A 21,485-nucleotide genomic window follows, 5' to 3' on the forward strand; every position below is an offset into this window, starting at 1 on the left:
ATATGATAGGTGATAAAGAAAAGTTTATGTCCTTTAATGAAATAAAGAAAGAAAAGAATGTAACATTTGGAAATAATTCACCTGCTGCTATCAAAGGAAAAGGAACTGTTTTGCTGAAAGAAAAAGTTAAAGTTGGAAATGTTTTGTTTGTTGATGGATTAAAACATAACTTATTGAGTGTTATTCAGATGTGTGATCAAGGGCATGAGGTGGTTTTCAGATCAAAGAATTGTGTGGTTCAAAATCTTGATATAGGTAAAATCATCATAAATGGAACGAGGACTCCATGTAATGTCTGTGTCTTGGAAGGCAGTTTAGAACATTGTTAATTGAACAAATCATAAGAAAGTTGGCTTTGGCATAGAAGATTGGGACACCTAAGCTTCAGACAACTACAAAATTCAGACATAATGGGAGTAGTTCGCGACTTGCCTAACATCTCTCTACCAAAAAGTACCATATGCAAATCATGTCAATTTTGTAAGCAAACTAGGGCGCAATTTAATGCCAAAGAAGGTGCTTCAAGTAAGCCACTTGAACTTATTCATACTGATTTGTGTGGTCCTATGAGAAAGAAGTCTCCTTAGGGGGAATAATACTTCATATTATTCATTGATGATTTTACTCGCATGTGTTGGATTGGCTTATTAAAACATAAAGATGAAGCATTTGATAAATTTAAAGTCTTCAAAGCTCTAGTAGAGAATGAGTTAGATTTGAAAATCAAATTTCTTAGATCTAATAGATAAGGATAATTTATATCGGATGAGGTTTTGAATTTTGTGAACAACATGGCATTAAGAGGCAGTTTTCTATAGCTTAAACCCCTCAACAAAACAAAGTGGCAGAAAGAATGAAAAAAACAATCCAAAAAATGGCACGTGACATGCTTGATGAGTTTGGAATACCTCATACCTTCTAGGGGGAAGCAACACATACAACAGTGAAAACCATCCTCAACAAAGCTCATTATGGGTAAACAGTGACAAAACGCCTCATGAACTATGGTTTGGTAAACCTCCAACTGTCAAGCATTTTAGAGTTTTTGGAAGCAAATGTTACATAAATAATAATGATGATAAACTTGGAAAGTTTGAAGCTAGATCTGATGAAGGAATTCTCCTTGGATACTCCTCTAGAAGCAAAGGATATAAATGCTACAATAAAAGACTTCAAAATATTGTTGAATGCATTGATGTTGTGATTGATGAAGCATCCATAGGTACCAAAAAGGAAGCACCAGTAGATGATGAAGATACTCCTACAACAAGAAAAAATAATGTTGGAGAAGGAATCAATAAAGCATCAGAAAAGACTCCATCAAGGTATGTTCAGAAAAATCACTTAGAATCTCAAATTCTAGGTGATAAGGAAGTTGCAGTACAAACTAGAAGAACTCTTGTTGGAACTTCTAGTTGTCTATCCTTACTATCCACAATTGAACCACAAAATGTAAATCAAGCTAGCAATGATGAATGTTGGGTTAAGACTATGGATGAAGATCTTGACCGAATAGAAATTAACCATACATGGGAATTAGTACCAAGACCTCATGATAAAAATGTTATTGGGACAAAATGGGTATTGTTAGTGTCAGTGTCTTCACACTTCCATCGGTGATCAAATTGCTCTTTTGCATGCATATTAGATATCTTATTCGATCAGCTGCATTCCATTAGGTCATGGATCAACTAATGGTAGTGGCTTCATTTCAGTTTCCCTCATGTCATATACCTGTTGGCTTGTTCAAAACCTCTTTTTAGTCATTTATAGTCATTTCAGTTCATTTCATTCAGTTTTAGGGTTTAGTTTCACTAGGTCTTAGGGTTTGTCATCATGGTCATCCAAAATTGAATAAAAAGGTCAGCAGGAACATGAGGAGGATAAATAGTTTCATAAAATCATAAATTTACTTCTGATATGCTCAATAAATATTTTTTACCTCAAAACTCTATTTTGAGGTGAAAACATAGTTTTTCCATATTTTGTAAAAAATTTCATGTAATTTAAGTGTTTTTGTATGTAATAAGCTCATCAGCTGTTCCTGGTCACCTTGCCAACTCCTGCCACTACAAAAACAAAAGCACCAAGACATCAGTCCATCAAATTGCCAAGAAAAAGTCAAACTTCAACTGAAAAACAGAGTTTTTGAGAAAAAGTGACTAAGACTTTATAAAAGTGGGTTTGCAATGAAGAAAAATTAAAGTGCATCATATATAAAGCAAATTCATGCTAGTTAGTCATTCCATTGTGCAAAAAGTCAAGTGGAGAGCCAAAATCGTGTTTTGAAGGGAAATTGAACAAAAGAGGAAGAAAACCCAGATTTTGTAGCAATTTTGGCTGGCGCTGCACATCATAGGGTTGGCGCTACGCATCATACAACTTTTCTCTGTGTAAAATTACAGAGGCACTGCGCATTGGGCCCAGTGCACTGTGCATCGGCCAAGGAGGCTCCAAACTCACTCAAATTCATCTCATTCTCTCCCAAATGCTGCATTCACCCCCTACAAGTAAGTGTTCATCTATCCTAAGCTGAAATAAGTCTTTTTCATGTTTTGTTCATGAGTTTTGCTTCCTGAAATCAAAACCCTAGCTTGCCTCCATACTCTTTGTCACCTCATTTCAAAACTATCACATCATTGCAAAACCAACATCCTTTGTCCCTTTTCCCAAACTTCATTGCACTAGAAACTACCCATTGATTCCATTTTCCCTTTCCCTAATCCCCTAAGAAACTAATCCCCTTTATTAAACCCTAAGTCCCTCATAAGTCAAAACCCTAGTTTCCCAAATCTTTCCCTTCATTCCCCTACTCCACTTCATTACTATTGTTCCATTTGCAAAATCTCTTCATACTCATCTTCTTTGTCCCCACCCATTGTCATTGTCACCATATCATTATCACATTATATCATGGAGACAAGCATGGAAAGAAGTAGTGAATCAAATTTTGAAGAAGACACACTTAGTGATAGCTCAAGGGAAAGAAATGTGCAGTCCAGGAAGCCTCACGAAGGTGGAAAAATCATTAGGGAGGAACCTATCAACATGAGTGAACTCCTTGCTTTCCCACTAGCCACCACATGTTTCAGATATTAGTCCTGTTTTGAGTTTTGTGAAATGGTTGAGAGGGTCAAATATCACCATGAGTTAGCAAGGCAATTTGTCATAAACATGGATAACAATATGGTACATCTTGTTGGGGTCAACTTCACTCTTTCACCAACTATCATTGCAGAGGCCACAAGAATTCCAGATGTAGGGGAAAAGTGGAACAAAAGGCAAAATATCAGTAAGCAGCATTATGAGCCTTATATCAAGGCCAAGTACCATGGTAAACTTAGCAGGGTGTTTCCTTTCAAATTTTTGGAGGACTAGTATGTTCCACTCATGAAACTTATCATCAAATACTTTACATGTGAGGGTAGGTTCTCCAGAATTTATGCCTACCACATCAGATTGCTTATGCACTTCACCAGGGTCAGAATGATGAGAATTCCTTATTTCATATGTAAAAACATAGAGAGGATGACAGTGATTGCAAAAAGAAAACCATATCCACAACAACTCAATAGTATTTATCATTTTTCTGTCATCAAAATTATTGTTTTGCATCAGCTCACTCAGTTGGGAGTGTCATGGGAAACTTTCATTGCCCATGAGTGCTTCAAGGGGCCTCAAATATTTCCAGATCTTCAAGAGGAAGGTGAACCTTCCAGGCAACAAAAGGAGTCTGAAAATAAAACAAAGAAGGTTCCTGTTCCTGTGTTTGTCACCTATGAAAGAGGCACTAGGATGCTCTTTGCAGCTGCCAAGCGAGTACTATCTCCACCAGGGGTGGAAGGGGTATTGTTTTCTTCAGCAGACCACAGGCAAATGTTATCTTCACTGGGGGTGAAAGGGGCTTTGCTAGAATGGTGATTCCATATCTTCACGAGGTTAGTCCCAGAATAGAAACAAAAACAAGTCCTCGAGTGGGAGATCTAAATCTAGAGGGAGATCTAAATCTCAAGGAAAACCTGTAAAGTTGTGCTAGAAATGCGGAAAGGAAGGGCACTTCAAAAGGGAGTGTAAATCTAAAGCTCTTGAGAAAGGATAGGGGTATAATGATGCTCCTTCTACAGAGGTAAAAACCACCTCAGATGAAGGTGGGGATGTGTACTTGGCTTCTTCTTCAAGTACACATGTAGATCATGAGGCATGGTTGATTGAATCAGGTGCATCCCTTCACTTCACTCCCCATAGAGAGTGGTTCTGGGAGTATGAGAAATATGATGGTGATGATGTCTTCTTAGGGGATGATAGGTAGGCTAGAATCATTATTCATGGAAAATTCAAGTTGAAGTTACAAGGTGGAAGGTTTAGAAGACTTACGGGTGTTCTGCATATTCTTGCATTGGCCAAAAATTTGATTTTTGTAAGAAAGCTAGATGATGCAAGTGTAAAAACAGTGTTCGAGAAATAGACTTGCAAGATGGTTCGGGGAGCACTGGTATTAATGCAAGGAATTCGGATTGGAAATCTATGCAATCTTCAAGGTAGCACTGTTATTGATGGGTGCAACAGTTTTGTGGTTCCTTAAAGTGGAGCAGAAAATCTAGTGGTCTTTGGAGGAATTACCATGCTATGGCATCAAAGGCTTGGACATATTGGAGAGAAGGGCATTCGAATACTTCATCGTAATGGTATGGTAGAAGGTATGTCTAATAGCTCTATGAATTTTGATTTCTGTGAAAATTTTGGATATGGGAAGCAGAATTGGGTGAGCTTCCCCTTGGTGGTAAGAGGGTGAAATATATATTAGAGCTTGTGCACAATGATGTGTTTGGACCTATGTTGGTTCCATCACTGGGAAAGTATATGTACTATGTATCATTTATAGATGACTTCTCAAGGAATACATGGATACATTTTCTCAAGAAGAAATCTAAATTCTTTGACAGGTTTAAAGAATTTAAGGCTTTGGTGGAAAACTAGACAGAGAAGAAGATAAAGGTGCTAAGGATAGATAACGATGGAAAGTTTTGCAAGAAGGAATTTGAAGAGTTCTGTAAGAAGTGTGGTATAGCATGATGAAAGACTACTCCATACACACTTGAGAAAAATGGGGTTGCAGAAAGAATGAATAAGATGTTGATGGAAAGGGAAAGAAGCATGCTTAGTGGTGCCAGGTTAGGACATGGATTTTTGGCAAAGGTTCTGGGGACTACATGTTACTTGGTCAATAGATCACCTTCATCAACGTTGGAGCATAAAAATAAACCTTCTCTTTCACATCTGAGGGTATTTGGATGTGATGCATATGTTCCAAAGGAGAAAATACAAAGTTGGATAGTAAATTTGAAAAGTGCATCTTTATTGGGTATAAGGACGGTTTAAAATGTTATAAGCTTTGGAACCTAGAAACAAAGAAAGTTGTGTACAACTGAGATGTGGTGTTTAGAGAGGTGAAATATGTTATTAAACATGAAGTCCTACCAAACGAACATGAGAAGATAGAGTTTGAGCTAAAGGAGGAAGAATCAAAATCTATAGTAGAAGAGGAATCAGAAGATGAAGAGCCACAAACTCCAGCGATGAGAAGATCAGTTCAAGAAAGAAGGCAACCAGAAAGGTATAGTCCTTCTACTATTTGTTCAATTTTTCTTTATCTATTACTGATGATGATCTCAAAATTGTGAGGGAAGTAGTATATTCGGAGGATGGTAAACTCTGGAAAGAGGCCATGGTTGATGAAATGGCATATTTGCACAAAAATGAGGCTTGAGATTTGGTGGAGTTGTCAGCTGGAAGGAAACCCATTGGAAACAAATGGGTGTTCAAGAAGAAGATGAATGCAGAAGGAAAGGTTGAGAAATATAAAGCTCGGTTGGTAGCAAAAGGTTATTCCAAGGTGCCAGGAATTGATTTTGGTGATATTTTTTCTCCTGTTGCCAAGGTAGCTTCTATTAGATTACTTTTATCTGTTGCTGCTGCTTTTTATTTTGAGGTAGAGAAGATGGATATGAAGAAAACACTTCTTCATGGGGATCTAGAAGAAGAGATCTACATGAAGAAACTTGAAGGCTTTTTGGTGAAGGGTAAAAAAGAACTAGTATGCAAGTTAAAAAATTCTATGTATGGGTTAAAACAGTCACCAAGGATGTGGTATTAGAAATTTGATGCATTTATATGAGGAATTGGGTTCACTAGAAGCAAAGCAGATCACTGTGTGTATTTTAAATTAATTGGTGACTGTGTTATTTATCTGGTCTTGTATGTGGATGATATGTTGCTAGTTGGGAACAGAAAAGATATTATATAGGCTTTGAAGACCCAATTGTCCTCCAAATTCGACATGAAGGATCTTGGTGCCAAAAAATGTATTTTGGGCATGGAAATTAAATGATATCGGGCAAATAGGAAGCTTTGGTTAAACTAGATGAAGTATGTTGAGACAATATTGTAGAGGTTTAATATGCAAGATAGTAAACTAGTGAAGATTTGTATTCTTGTAGGTGTAAAGTTATCTATTGAACGGTGTCCCAAGACATTATAAGAGGAAGAGAACATGTCTCATTTTCCATATGCAAGTGTAGTCGATACCTAATTTATGAAATGGTCTCTACTAGACCAGACATTGCACATGCAGTGGGATTATTGAGCAGGTTTATGTCAAAACAGGGAAAGAGCATTGGACAGAAGTGAAGTGGGTTTTTAGGTATTTATGTGGCACTAGTGATTATGGTTTGTGCTACTAAGGAAGACTAGGATTGGACAAAATTTTGGACATCTGTGGCTTTGTTGATGCAAATTGGCCTGGAGATTTGGATTAGAGAAGATCTACAAGTGGGTATGTGTTTAACCTATTTGGAGGTGCAGTCAGTTGGATGAGTAAGAGACAGTTTGTAGTGGTACTTTCAACTACAGAGGTAGAATACATGGCAACCACTCATGCAAGCAAGGAAGCATTTTGGTTGCAAAGATTGTGTTCAAGAATGGGGTTAGTACAACAAGCTATAAGGATAGACTGTGATAGCCAAAGTCCAATTGGCAGCGCCCTAGTAAATTCTTTTTTGGACCCTATATTATGTGGGCGGACCTAGCTATGGTTTGGTGCATGGATTTTGCACATGGTTTTGGGCATGATGGTTTTATGTCCATGGTATTTTGTAGATCCGATCAAGGGAACTACGGTTATGTTCTAATCCAGTGTTAATGGATTGGGGTTTATGGATGCATCAACATGTATATATATGTATTGTAACATTGAAAGGAATATAATGAAAAATCAATCTAGTAGTCCTGATTTTGGGATCCAGGGGAAAATCTCTGTGTATATTTGTTTTATGTTTTATGCTCTGACCATTGTTTATTTTCTGTTTTTAGAATTCGTATGCAGGTAATTTTTGTAAAGGGTTAAAACCTACAAGTATTATGACCTGTTTCAATTTTAATGTAAGATCTATCAAGTTAGTTTGAAGCGTATCTTGACTTTCTTGATATTTCTTAAAAGGGTTTTGCAAGAAAATGGTAAGTTTCAAATCATGTGTTTTCTAATGGTTGAATTCTTAATTACTCTTCCATTCATCAGATTTTAACTTATTTAAAGGAATTCTTAATTTCTCCTTTAAGTTGGGCAAGGCTTGATTTTCAATCTTTCATCCATATTTTACATGTTAAAAACTTTATGTCAAACCCAAGGGTTATGAAGGCTCCTACTCAGGATCAGCAGAAATGCAGCCCAACAAAAGCATTTAATGTCTGGTGGTTTTCACTCAACTTTGATTCCTAAACAACTTTTAATTAAAAACAATCTGAACAAGATTTGAAAGATTTTCATGTATGTTTCATGTTTTCTTGAAGAATATATAATGAATGTTGGATGTGAATGGTGAAATAATTCCTGGAATGCTTGTGATGTTAATTTTGTTGTATTCACTTATTCACATTTAACTACTGAGAGGGTTATATCTACATAAGGATTTAATTTGATGGTTATGGTGAAATTCTTCATGTAATTTCATTTTCTTGTGACACTTAAAGGGGAAATTGAAATGCATGCATCTTGAACATTAAGTGAAATTTCGTTAGACTAACTCATTTCAAATTTGAATGACACAACCATTTATATAATAGATCTACAAAAAAAGTTTAAATTTACGATTGTATTTTCTTGCAATTGGGCCATCCTACCTTTGAATATCCTTAGGACAAAGAACACAATCTAGCACATTATAGTCAACAATATCTCAAACATAACACACATATTCATGATTATAATATGATCACATCCATATATAAAACATAGAATATCTTAAAAATAGAGCAACAAATAGAATCACACTTAGATGTTCCTAAGATTTGCACTACATCACTATGTAGTGTGACTTTGGAGGACCAAAATCTTATGGAAATTTGACTTCTTTCTAAGGGAATGACAACATGTATTTAAGATTTTTGTGGTGGAAAAAGTCTAAAATTATTATTTGTGCATTCCACCTGGAGACTAAACTATCTAAATTCCTCCTTCCATATCATTAACATTCTAGTCATCCTACTCTCCTATACTATAACGACCAATTAGCTTACACTGTCCATTATACATAATTCACTTATCATACCATTTTGCATCAATTATTCTTCCACATTCTTAACATTAGTCTCCTTACCACACAAGTTTACACTCTATCTTCATAAAGAAGACACACCCGGAGTAATCCAGATCAAGATTTGATTCCTCTTGTCTTTAACCATGAAAGTTTCCTTTACACCTCAAAACTAGTGAAATAAAACCCTCTTGGAAAAACCCTAAGGAACTCAAATAACCAATACTCCCCCTCCACCTTTAGAAATAGCGATTTCTCAAATTCCTTGCTCCAAAGTTATTCATATGAATACTACACCCTCATAGATAGCATTTGAGTGTTGTGACTCACTCAATCCTAGGAACAAACTAAAAAAGGTGACTCCATAAGAAAATGAGAAGAGCATAACTCTGATTTCATTTGCAACTAAAGACTTGATTCTACGACACATTATGGCTAGATAAGGTCAACCTTACAATTATCCTAATCAACCATTGGCTTGGGTGGTAGCATGAAATTCCCCATTAGATTTTCCTCAGCTGCTATACAACATGCCTGAAAATTACTTAAATATACTACCTAAGTTCAGTTGTGAGAAGAGAGTGGTCACAAAAGAACACATTAGCACGTTTCAAGATTTCACCAACAACTTCATGGTCAAAGATGAGGATGTTTTCATGATATTATTCATACAAGCCCTTGAAGGGGACATGTGAAAATGGTTTCTTATTGTAACAACCCTAGTGAAAATTTCATGTAATAAAAGTTAATAAAGGAAAAATAATACCACGGTTAAGGGACACTTATTCCAAGCTGAATGTTGGGCGAAGATATCCTAGCGGACATCACTAGACATGTGTTTTGGCTAAGGAAAATTGGAAAAGCTAAGGAAAAGGGATTAAAAGGAAAAAAGGCATTTTTGGCACAAAATTAATTATGAAAATAAAGGAAATTAGGAGAAAAGTAAGGTGAAAGGTCATAGTTTGCATGTGAGGAGGAAATTGAAGGAAAATAATGGAAAATGAAGAAATTAGAGGCCTCATGCATAAAAAGGTTCCTAAGGATAAGTTCAAGGCTTTTTTCAAGTTTAAGTTTGGAGCTTTCTCATTATTTTCTCTCTCACTCTCTTGGTCACTTAGAGTTTTCTTGGAGCACTCTCACTTTGGATCAAGGAAGGAAAAGCAAGCAAAGGGAAAGGAAGGCAAGCAAGGATCAAGGAAAGGAAAGCAAGATCAAGAAACTTTAGTATTAATACTTGCAGGTAACCTTTTGAATGTGTGATTTCCTAGCTGGTTTAGACATGAATGGCTTTACATGTTGGTGTATGGTTCTCTTGTTGCACCTTGTTGTTGGTGGCATGGATTTTTTGGGTTATGATAGTGGTTTTCAGCCTAGCCTTGCCTTTTTCCAGATGCCATGGTGTTGGGATGTTTATTTTGGGTTTTAAGATTTGGTTTTCCGGATGGATTTCAGAATCTAGGGCGGAGGTGGTCTCAAGTTCCATTCCCAAAGGCCTAGGAATTCCTTGACTGGTTTTGGCAGGATACATGGTAAAGCCTAAGGGAGATGTCTCAGTCTAAGGCCTAGTGATCTAATTTTGGATTACGGTAAAGCCTGAGAGACAAGGAGATGGAAATTACTCGAGGATAGTGATGGATTCCGGATGGCATTCCAAGTTCTGTTCAGTTGTGATCAGAGCACTGACTTTGGCGTGATCACAGTTTGATGATGGTGGAGGTGGTTTATCCTCTGGATTCCCTTGGTTGTTCTATGAGATCCCACATTCATGCTTGGAATATGGCAGGGGATGATTGGCTAAAAGAAAGATTTGGTTCAGCCATGTCTATGGTTGGGTGGTATGTGGAAGTCCCGAACTTGGTCGGATTTGCCTATGATTAATAAAGTTAAGTTCTCTTACTTTTACACAGGATTATATGTGGATTTAATGGCTGTCATATCCTTGAAATTTATATGGTTTTATGCTGGTTATAAGCATGGTTAAATGATTGGTTCATGTCATGGTTATTTCATGTATTTAATTGTAACTATTAAATGGATGGATGCAAGACTTAATTGATGATGTAGTAGTTCAATGGAGAAGGAGGTGATCCTCCTGGTTATGTTTCATAAGTTGTTTCAGTCATTTATGCTCTGTCTTGTATCCTAGACCTATAGGTTGTATTGATGCCAAGTGTTTGATAGAATGTTAGTCTTGGTTGGGATGCTCAGGCCTAGTCTTGAGGTTTATTTTGATTGATCAGCATTGTTATCATGTCATTAATGAATTATAAAGTTTGTAGAAGTTCTGGGTAGAGGCCAATATTCTGGGGTAGAAAAGTGGCTTAAATCACGGGGTCGCTGGCATAGAATTGGAAATTTTGTTCCGCAGTCGCTGGTAGGTAGGCCTGTGAGAGCTATTTTGGGTTGTTGGTCTCTCCCTTTCCTATAGCATGAGAGCGACGATGGCCTAAGAGATCTAGAATAATAGTGGGACATAGGGAAAGGTTGTCTGAGTGGATGGCTTATCTCTTGAGGGTTCTGATTGATGATGTTGGATCACTGTGTGTGATGTTCCGTCGATTCCACTTCCTTAAGGTCACATAGGAGGTCAAATCTGATCATAGTAGCCTCTCGTCTCATGTTTACCCCATTTGTCATGTTTACTTTGGGTATACCTGGGAGGGGGTGTTACATATTGGTATTAGAGCTAGGTTCACCCCTCAGACTGGATGGGTAGTGTGTGCTAGTCATGCATGCATGTCAGTTACATGTGTGCCTCTTACACTTGTGTTCCATGTGCTTGTTGCATTACATCATTTTGATCCTAGTTGTAGTGAGTTTATCATGAGGAACTTGATGTGATTTTGTGGAATGTAACGTCAGAAGTATATGACTGGTTACTTGATTATATGCAGCTTGATTACATCCTTGTATGTTGGGTTGCATTCTTGGTTGTTTGATTACATGTATCAGTCTTGTAGGTTGGTTACAAGAATTGATTGCTTATGCTTGACTACATGCGGTTATGCGTATGTGTAGTTGATTAGGCATTGCTTATGCATGTTGATGGTTGCATGTGGCAATGTGTATGATGGAATAACGGTTGTTGTCATGCATAAGGTCATAGCATGCATTGTTGATATGGCCTTGCATTGATGACTGGACCCTACCTAGAAGGATGTTTATGTGTTGATGCATTTATTTGATAGATGTCTATATTCTATTATGATTATGTTATATATGTATCACGCTGATTTGATGATATTACAGACAAGGTATCCTCCCCGAATTATGCTAAGGTACGTTGGTTTATTGTAATTGGTTTAGCTGACATAGTATGCCTTGCAGGAAAGAGACCAAATGGCTAGCAAGGTGGTAGACTACATAGAATCTCCCTATGCATCAGATGAGTAGTGTGGTGTGGGGCATTCTTCTGATTTGGTAGACACATTGAGAAGCTTGCGGGAAGAAATAAGGAGTTGCAAAGTGGACAATGATAAAATCATGCAGGCACAAGAGAAACAAGAAGAGGTGAATGCAATACTACTTCAAAGTTTGTCAGAATTGCAACGACAAGGGCCACTTCAGATTAGCCATGGACAAGAGGACAAAACTAATGGGGCATATGGCAGTAGATCTCCTAGTAGACACAGGTCTTATAGTGGTCACAGGTCGGATAGATATGACACGATCATAGATGTCAGGTTGTTGGACATTCGATATAGGAGAGGTTCTGGACACAGGTACTATTCTAGTTCTAGTTATGATAAACATCATGATCGTCATCGCTATCTTCCTTATTGGAGGAGTGATAGGGGATACTTTCTAGATGAGTTCAAGAAGGTGAAGCCACCTACCTTTAATGGAGATATGAAGAAATCACAGGATGCAGAGGTGTTATCACAAAACCAGTACTAGGGGCTGCAACCAAGCAAGGCTTCATGTAACTGTTTCAGACCAGACTTTAGACTAGGAATTAGCCTTCCTAATCAGAGAGGGCTCTCTCACAGGCTTTTGATAGAAAATTAATCACAACAACAGAGGGCTAACTCTTCACACATTTATAAAAATATAGCTGGTTGGACATACATCAAATTGGTCTTCATTGGGCTATGGAGTCTCTCACAGTTAATAAACCAAATCACAGTCATCTCATAGAAGCCAAGGCTCTTTGCATCATCAGAGGTTCAAACATAATTTACCTAAATCAAAGCCTGCTGAACATACAGGAAGTCAGAGCATTAAAAAATGAATTCTGAGTGATGTTCAAACATGCTTCACCAAAACCCACAGCTTGTCAAGCACACAGGAAGTCAGAGCATATAATATGAATTCTGAGGGATTGTGCCATAACAAGGCTGTAAAAAGAACATTAAGAAACTAAACCACCATCACATTTGAACAAAAAGATGCATTGAGAATCTTGGGAAGAAAAAACCCTATTTGCCATTACTGTAACAGTCTTTACATAAGCTCTAAAAAACTCTGTTTTTGTATTAACAGTCCAACCCCCATTACATTCTAATTTTCACCATATATAGGAATACATTTCTCTCTCTAGAATGAGTTCGAATCTCCTATTAACTACTCCTACATGCCTTTAACTAACTGCATTAATTACATACATGCTAAACTATAATTACATAAAGTCCTAATCAAACTAAAACAATAATTCTTTTCTCCTCGTAGACTTGATGCTTTCTTGGATGCTGGACAGCTGTATGATTTCCATTATGGCTAAGATATGTTAAGGGAGCATTCACCGAGCAAGCTGGTCTCGGATGCTAGCTGTAAGACAGCCTATTAATTGATAAAATTAATCATCCTATATCCACGGTCCCCTGTCTTCCATTCCTCTTCATCATTTAAAAACAAGTCTGCTGTTCTTTAATTCTTCCCAAACACCGCATATCACCACACCTTTCAAATGAGCTGGAAACTTTATGAGCTGAAAAGGTGTCTGCAGTTGTTTGTTGGCCCTTAACATAATATGTTTTCCATCGCCCTGAAATATAGGGAGCTGTTCCTGTTTGTCGGCCTTTTGTCTCCCAACATTCTCCTAAAATATAGCAGCCTGCTCCCAAATCCTTTAATGACCCCAAGTATGGAGTAATGCCAGATTTATGATGTGCTGGAGGTGGTCTTTGATAGACAGCTGTTCCTCTTCCTCAACTCCCGCTCACCGTGTTAGACTAGCTGCTCTGCACTTTAAATTATCACCTACAGCAGTTTCGTAGCGCGCTACGAAACTGCTGTAGATAACCTCTATTTGTTCCGTAGCAAATAAATCTTGAGTTGGTAAATGATCTGCTTGAGAATCTGTGTTTTCTCTGGTTACTTTGACTATGATTTGAGTCACTATGAGCTCCTTTATTGTTTTGATGCTGTGGTGCAACTTCAAATCGGATCTCTGCAACCTGAGAAGTTGACTGAACCAATAACACTGTATTAACATTATTGCAACCAGGGGCCATCTTCAAAATGTCAAATACTCCAGCTAATGCTGTTGGAATGATCACAAATAAATTAAGCATTCACAAGAAAATTATGAAGCATTCTGTTCTAAGCTATCAACCCTGGTGATCTTATAAGAACCATCCAATATCTAGTCAAATTATTTTAGCATAAATCTTTGGAGTCCGAGTGCACAAAATGATATTGAATGCTGCTCACAACCGTGCATCAAACATCCAAGTTGCATCTAGTTAGAAACTAGAGTGTTAAAACTGGAAGGGTGGTTCTGAAAAATCTCAGTTTCGTTTCACAGATATGAAACATGTATGAAGTTCAGCTACCCAATTTTACACTTTTTATCTAGCAGACTATCCCCTCTCTGGCTGGCAATTGGGATTCTGTTGAAACTAAAACCCATTGAGCTTCGATCCCTCCTATCCTTCAAAATGTTGTATCGTTCAGCAAATTTTCATCTTCCTCACAAACAATTCTTCTATCTCTGCCATAGTATAACGATACAGAAGACACTGCTGACCTGGGTTGCATTTCACAAAGTCATTCTTGTATGTTGTAGACAGACAAAAGCACCTGGTGTTAACTGCACACAACAACAGAAAGATGTAAAAATATCAACATATAATACATTCTGGATCCTCCTCAGTACCGCCAACATGTTCAGGATACTTTTAAATTCACATCTTCTGCGCAATTCAATCTACAATTGAAACCCTTGCTGTTGTAATTTGAACTCTGAGATATACTCTGAACCTTCTCCTTCCGGGCACTATTATGCAAATCTGACATTGATGCTCTCTGCGCGCCTCAGGCAACCCAAAAACACAATAACAGAAACCGAAACATGATAATGGAAACATAAATCTTCATATCCCCCATTGTTTTCGAATCACGCATAAATACTAGCCCTTGAATGTCTCCTTTCACTCCATCAGCTATTAAAATCTACTTTATAATCTCCCTTTCCAGCTGTCGTTGTGATTCTGGTGATTTTGCTAATGTATATGGCCATCTGAAGCGCCACATCTCAATCCGGGTGTCAATAATAGTGGCGACCTTGTGGCAATAAAACCCTCATAAAAGCCACTTGACATTTGGCGGTTAATCACTACATTTCGATAAAGAAAATTCTAAGACTGAAATTGTCAAACAGTTAATGCGCATTCCCCATGGCAATATAGAGCATCCAACAACACCTCATGATCAAATGCGCCGCCTTCTAAGAGACCACGAATTCTGTATTTCTGAATATCGACAATAATGCCAAACTGGATTTGATTCGGGCTCCAACTTCAATAACCGTCTTATGGTGCTCTCGACCTCCCTCATTCACCGGTACCATGATATGCTCCATTCCATCACCAGTGAAAAATAATCCACCAGGTCCAATCTGAAGTGCTCGCACTTCATTTCTTGAGAATACTCTACCTCGTTCATGAAACGATGGCAAGTCATAAAGGCGCACACTCTTATCATTGCATGAACAAAGCAAAATAGGTTTGGCTTGTTCATCATTCATCATGCACAGCGCAAGAACACCATGTTCTTCAATACGAGTGTAAATCTCTTCAAGAGCTATAGTTGATGTAGCAGCCCAAACCTTCACTGTGCCATCCAAAGAACACGACAAGAGAAATTGGTCCCAACAAAGAAGAGACATTACAACTGATGTGTGATTTCTCATGGTTTGGATACATTGAAAAGTTTCCAGGTCCCAAACTTTTATTGTGTGGTCCATAGAGGCAGAGTAGAGTTTGTCTTTCTGTGAGACTAATGAGACAACAGGCAACATATGCCCTGTGAGGGAAGTTGCAGGGTCAAATGTATTGGTTGTAGGATTAAACTTCCATGCTAAAATGGTGCCATCATGTGTTCCAGCCAAAATCATTTGATCAGCGATCGCCAGAGCATGCACTTGTCCATTAGGGCTGTCTAATAATAGCTCTGTCAAGTTGACGGTATTCAAAGCCTTGACAACATTACGAAGGCCGACAAAAAGCCACGGACCTTCACTTAGAAGGCATCCAACTCCACTGTCGTCGCCTAAGGGGATATTTGTTCCCTGTCCTGTATGGCAGTCCCAGGCTATAAGCTTATTATGTCGGCCAATAGAATAGAGTTTGGCAGAGCCTAAATGCGAAAGAAAAGCAATTCCTCGAATAGGCTTGTTATCGTGGCCAACCAGCTTAGTCATGAAAGTGACATCGGAACCTCCAATAAAATGGGAGTGCAGATATCTGCAGTCGTCTTTTGCATACTTGCAATTGCCTGCAAGCCAATAACGGCATGCTTTATCCTTTTTGTTACAGGTGCACAAAGAAATCAATAGTCCACTTCAAATATCAGTTCGAGCCACATAAAGACAAAACTATCATATAAAGAAAAACAGATTCACATTGCATCCTTGGAGTGTCTGGCATAGCATCAACCTGTGTGTGAATTGTGTCCTCCTCAGCTAACACACTTTAAAAGTTTGAACTAGTGTCATCCAGAAATATGTCTAACCATTCCTTAAATGGCGCACTATCTCCAGTTGTATCAATTAAAATCTTAGATGAAATTTTGATAGTAAATGTAAATTTGCATCAATCCCCTCCACTGGCTTTGACTGATCTTCTGATTGCACTTCAATGTCACCAGAGTAACCAGGGGAGGGATTCTTCTTTGTAGGAGATAAATCACCCATGAGCCAGAATTCAGAGATAACTCCATTAATTTACTTGATGCCAATCCCACAATAGCTGCATCATCATAGGGTGCCTCCTTGGACACACTGTCACTGCTCTCATCAACATTCCTGGAGGGAAACAAAACTCTATACAATAGGCATGCTAGGATTTGGACCTTCACTTAGAACTCGAACCAATTCCCAATTTCGTAGCACGCTACGAAACCACGCAAACAGGCAGCGCTGCGAAACTGCTAAAATAATTCAGGCGCTGCGAAAACACCCAATCTTTAAGCTAATCTAGAAAAATTGTGACAACATCATTTTCAGTGATAACAGTGGCTCCACTAGGGATAGTGTGCCCTTGTGGTGCGCTAAGAACACGCAGCTCCAGTGCCTTACCCATTTGTAACAAACAGAAATTTGCTTGACAAGCATGACTGTAGGAGAAAGAAACTAATGCTACTGAAAAATAAATGCTCAGCCAACCTTGAGCTTATTTGCAATCTACCTACCTACCCTATCAGCTGCAAACTCCACTTGTAGCTCAAGCAACATGATATTTCCAATGTAGCCAATCATTCATCTTATCTGACATTTGAGTCCTTTGGCTGTGCTTGAAACAAAAATAAATCAGATACTGAAGTAACTGAGGCGGCATGAGGTGTAACTGTTCTTCCACATGAAAATATAACTGGAAGCCGCCTGAATAGTAAATCTTATCCATGTATTCAGCTATAGGGTCAAAAAACACATGGTTAGTTTGCTGATTCTCAAAACTTTCTGTATCTTTAGACAACTTATCTTCAGCCACACCAAATTTATTTGATATACTATCCAACTGCCTATCTGAATGATGCTCACAAACAATGTAATTTTCCTCACTACTATGATCATTATTTGAAGTAAGCTGCTGCAAGGAATTACAAAATTGAGCAAGCTTTTCCTCTGCCTGAGGGTCATAGAAAATTTCCTCCAATATTTCTTCTTGCTGGGTGCAATCAATTTCATCTTCATCATGATCTGAAGCCAGACCAATCTGCTGCATCTCTACATCAATATCAAAGGATGAAACATGGGTTTCACAACTAAACCCCTGCTGCTCCTCATGCGGTGCTTCATGGAGTGTTATACCTTCTTCTTGGTGCTGAAAAACATTGTCATGCAGAGCCTCTAAAATTTCTTCATCTGTAAATTCATCATCACCATAACAATCCTCCAAGTACTGAATAAGATTCAAAGAATGCCTACAGCAATCTTTGAGCAGCAACAAAGAAGGATAACATTCTTTATACATTTCACAGAACGCATCATGGAAATCAGCAAGAGAAGATAATGAATCATTTTCCAAACTTTTATACCAAGACCATGCTTCTCCTTCTAAAGTAGCCATAAACATCCTCATGAGACAATCTTCAGGGAAATGAACCTTAAGACTGCGTACATGTATGTGAAACTTAACCAAATGGAGAGCAGCATCATCCTTCTTTTCATCTTTGAATATTGGAAGATCATCCAACCAATCAACCTTTGGCATAGGATTTGGAAAACCAGGGATATGAGACCGATTCATAGGAGCATACCTGGCATTCTTTCTTGCAGTGGAATCCATCTTGAAACTTCATCAAGCTACTGATCTTCTAGCAGTGGAGTCACCTTCTAATTTATTCTTTGATGTGTGGAGTCGCCAAGGTAGTTTTGCAGCCTTGAAAATCATTTGAACTCCTGCTACCTTCAGAAATTCAATCTTAAGCTCCCGGCAGACGCACCAAAATGTTATCACAAAACCAGTACTAGGGGCTGCAACCAAGCAAGGCTTCATGTAACTGTTTCAGACCAGACTTTAGACTAGGAATTAGCCTTCCTAATCAGAGAGGGCTCTCTCACAGGCTTTTGATAGAAAATTAATCACAACAACAGAGGGCTAACTCTTCACACATTTATAAAAATATAGCTGGTTGGACATACATCAAATTGGTCTTCATTGGGCTATGGAGTCTCTCACAGTTAATAAACCAAATCACAGTCATCTCATAGAAGCCAAGGCTCTTTGCATCATCAGAGGTTCAAACATAATTTACCTAAATCAAAGCCTGCTGAACATACAGGAAGTCAGAGCATTAAAAAATGAATTCTGAGTGATGTTCAAACATGCTTCACCAAAACCCACAGCTTGTCAAGCACACAGGAAGTCAGAGCATATAATATGAATTCTGAGGGATTGTGCCATAACAAGGCTGTAAAAAGAACATTAAGAAACTAAACCACCATCACATTTGAACAAAAAGATGCATTGAGAATCTTGGGAAGAAAAAACCCTGTTTGCCATTACTGTAACAGTCTTTACATAAGCTCTAAAAAACTCTGTTTTTGTATTAACAGTCCAACCCCCATTACATTCTAATTTTCACCATATATAGGAATACATTTCTCTCTCTAGAATGAGTTTGAATCTCCTATTAACTACTCCTACATGCCTTTAACTAACTGCATTAATTACATACATGCTAAACTATAATTACATAAAGTCCTAATCAAACTAAAACAATAATTCTTTTCTCCTCGTAGACTTGATGCTTTCTTGGATGCTGGACAGCTGTATGATTTCCATTATGGCTAAGATATGTTAAGGGAGCATTCACCGAGCAAGCTGGTCTCGGATGCTAGCTGTAAGACAGCCTATTAATTGATAAAATTAATCATCCTATATCCACGGTCCCCTGTCTTCCATTCCTCTTCATCATTTAAAAACAAGTCTGCTGTTCTTTAATTCTTCCCAAACACCGCATATCACCACACCTTTCAAATGAGCTGGAAACTTTATGAGCTGAAAAGGTGTCTGCAGTTGTTTGTTGGCCCTTAACATAATATGTTTTCCATCGCCCTGAAATATAGGGAGCTGTTCCTGTTTGTCGGCCTTTTGTCTCCCAACATTCTCCTAAAATATAGCAGCCTGCTCCCAAATCCTTTAATGACCCCAAGTATGGAGTAATGCCAGATTTATGATGTGCTGGAGGTGGTCTTTGATAGACAGCTGTTCCTCTTCCTCAACTCCCGCTCACCGTGTTAGACTAGCTGCTCTGCACTTTAAATTATCACCTACAGCAGTTTCGTAGCGCGCTACGAAACTGCTGTAGATAACCTCTATTTGTTCCGTAGGAAATAAATCTTGAGTTGGTAAATGATCTGCTTGAGAATCTGTGTTTTCTCTGGTTACTTTGACTATGATTTGAGTCACTATGAGCTCCTTTATTGTTTTGATGCTGTGGTGCAACTTCAAATCGGATCTCTGCAACCTGAGAAGTTGACTGAACCAATAACACTGTATTAACATTATTGCAACCAGGGGCCATCTTCAAAATGTCAAATACTCCAGCTAATGCTGTTGGAATGATCACAAATAAATTAAGCATTCACAAGAAAATTATGAAGCATTCTGTTTTAAGCTATCAACCCTGGTGATCTTATAAGAACCATCCAATATCTAGTCAAATTATTTTAGCATAAATCTTTGGAGTCCGAGTGCACAAAATGATATTGAATGCTGCTCACAACCGTGCATCAAACATCCAAGTTTCATTTAGTTAGAAACTAGAGTGTTAAAACTGGAAGGGTGGTTCTGAAAAATCTCAGTTTCGTTTCACAGATATGAAACATGTATGAAGTTCAGCTACCCAATTTTACACTTTTTATCTAGCAGACTATCCCCTCTCTGGCTGGCAATTGGGATTCTGTTGAAACTAAAACCCATTGAGCTTCGATCCCTCCTATCCTTCAAAATGTTGTATCGTTCAGCAAATTTTCATCTTCCTCACAAATAATTCTTCTATCTCTGCCATAGTATAACGATACAGAAGACACTGCTGACCTGGGTTTCATTTCACAAAGTCATTCTTGTATGTTGTAGACAGACAAAAGCACCTGGTGTTAACTGCACACAACAACAGAAAGATGTAAAAATATCAACATATAATACATTCTAGATCCTCCTCAGTACCGCCAACATGTTCAGGATACTTTTAAATTCACATCTTCTGCGCAATTCAATCTACAATTGAAACCCTTGCTGTTGTAATTTGAACTCTGAGATATACTCTGAACCTTCTCCTTCCGGGCACTATTATGCAAATCTGACATTGATGCTCTCTGCGCGCCTCAGGCAACCCAAAAGCACAATAACAGAAACCGAAACATGATAATGGAAACATAAATCTTCATATCCCCCGTTGTTTTCGAATCACGCATAAATACTAGCCCTTGAATGTCTCCTTTCACTCCATCAGCTATTAAAATCTACTTTATAATCTCCCTTTCCAGCTGTCGTTGTGATTCTGGTGATTTTGCTAATGTATATGGCCATCTGAAGCGCCACATCTCAATCCGGGTGTCAATAATAGTGGCGACCTTGTGGCAATCAAACCCTCATAAAAGCCACTTGACATTTGGCGGTTAATCACTACATTTCGATAAAGAAAATTCTAAGACTGAAATTGTCAAACAGTTAATGCGCATTCCCCATGGCAATATAGAGCATCCAACAGCACCTCATGATCAAATGCGCCGCCTTCTAAGAGACCACGAATTCTGTATTTCTGAATATCGACAATAATGCCAAACTGGATTTGATTCGGGCTCCAACTTCAATAACCGTCTTATGGTGCTCTCGACCTCCCTCATTCACCGGTACCATGATATGCTCCATTCCATCACCAGTGAAAAATAATCCACCAGGTCCAATCTGAAGTGCTCGCACTTCATTTCTTGAGAATACTCTACCTCGT

The 21,485-nt window shown here is 38.2% G+C and overlaps 1 protein-coding gene across 1 annotated transcript; it reads right to left on the reverse strand.

Annotated features, from left to right (window-relative positions):
- Positions 1-15,255: 15,255 nt before the first annotated feature.
- LOC149180888 (zinc finger CCCH domain-containing protein 17-like) lies at positions 15,256-20,841 on the reverse strand. The gene is made up of 4 exons (XM_089414021.1): positions 20,722-20,841; positions 20,626-20,635; positions 20,001-20,086; positions 15,256-16,332 (listed from the first exon to the last, which is right to left on the reverse strand). Exons 1-4 carry the CDS (start codon positions 20,839-20,841, stop codon positions 15,256-15,258), a joined length of 1,293 nt encoding a protein of 430 aa, XP_089270147.1.
- Between the last annotated feature and the right edge of the window lie 644 nt (positions 20,842-21,485).

The sequence above is a fragment of the Pinus tabuliformis genome, chromosome 3_2 (assembly GCF_031772625.1).
Source record: "Pinus tabuliformis cultivar Carrire ecotype Pingquan chromosome 3_2, CPIR1, whole genome shotgun sequence".
In the NCBI taxonomy this organism is placed as follows: Eukaryota; Viridiplantae; Streptophyta; class Pinopsida; order Pinales; family Pinaceae; genus Pinus; species Pinus tabuliformis.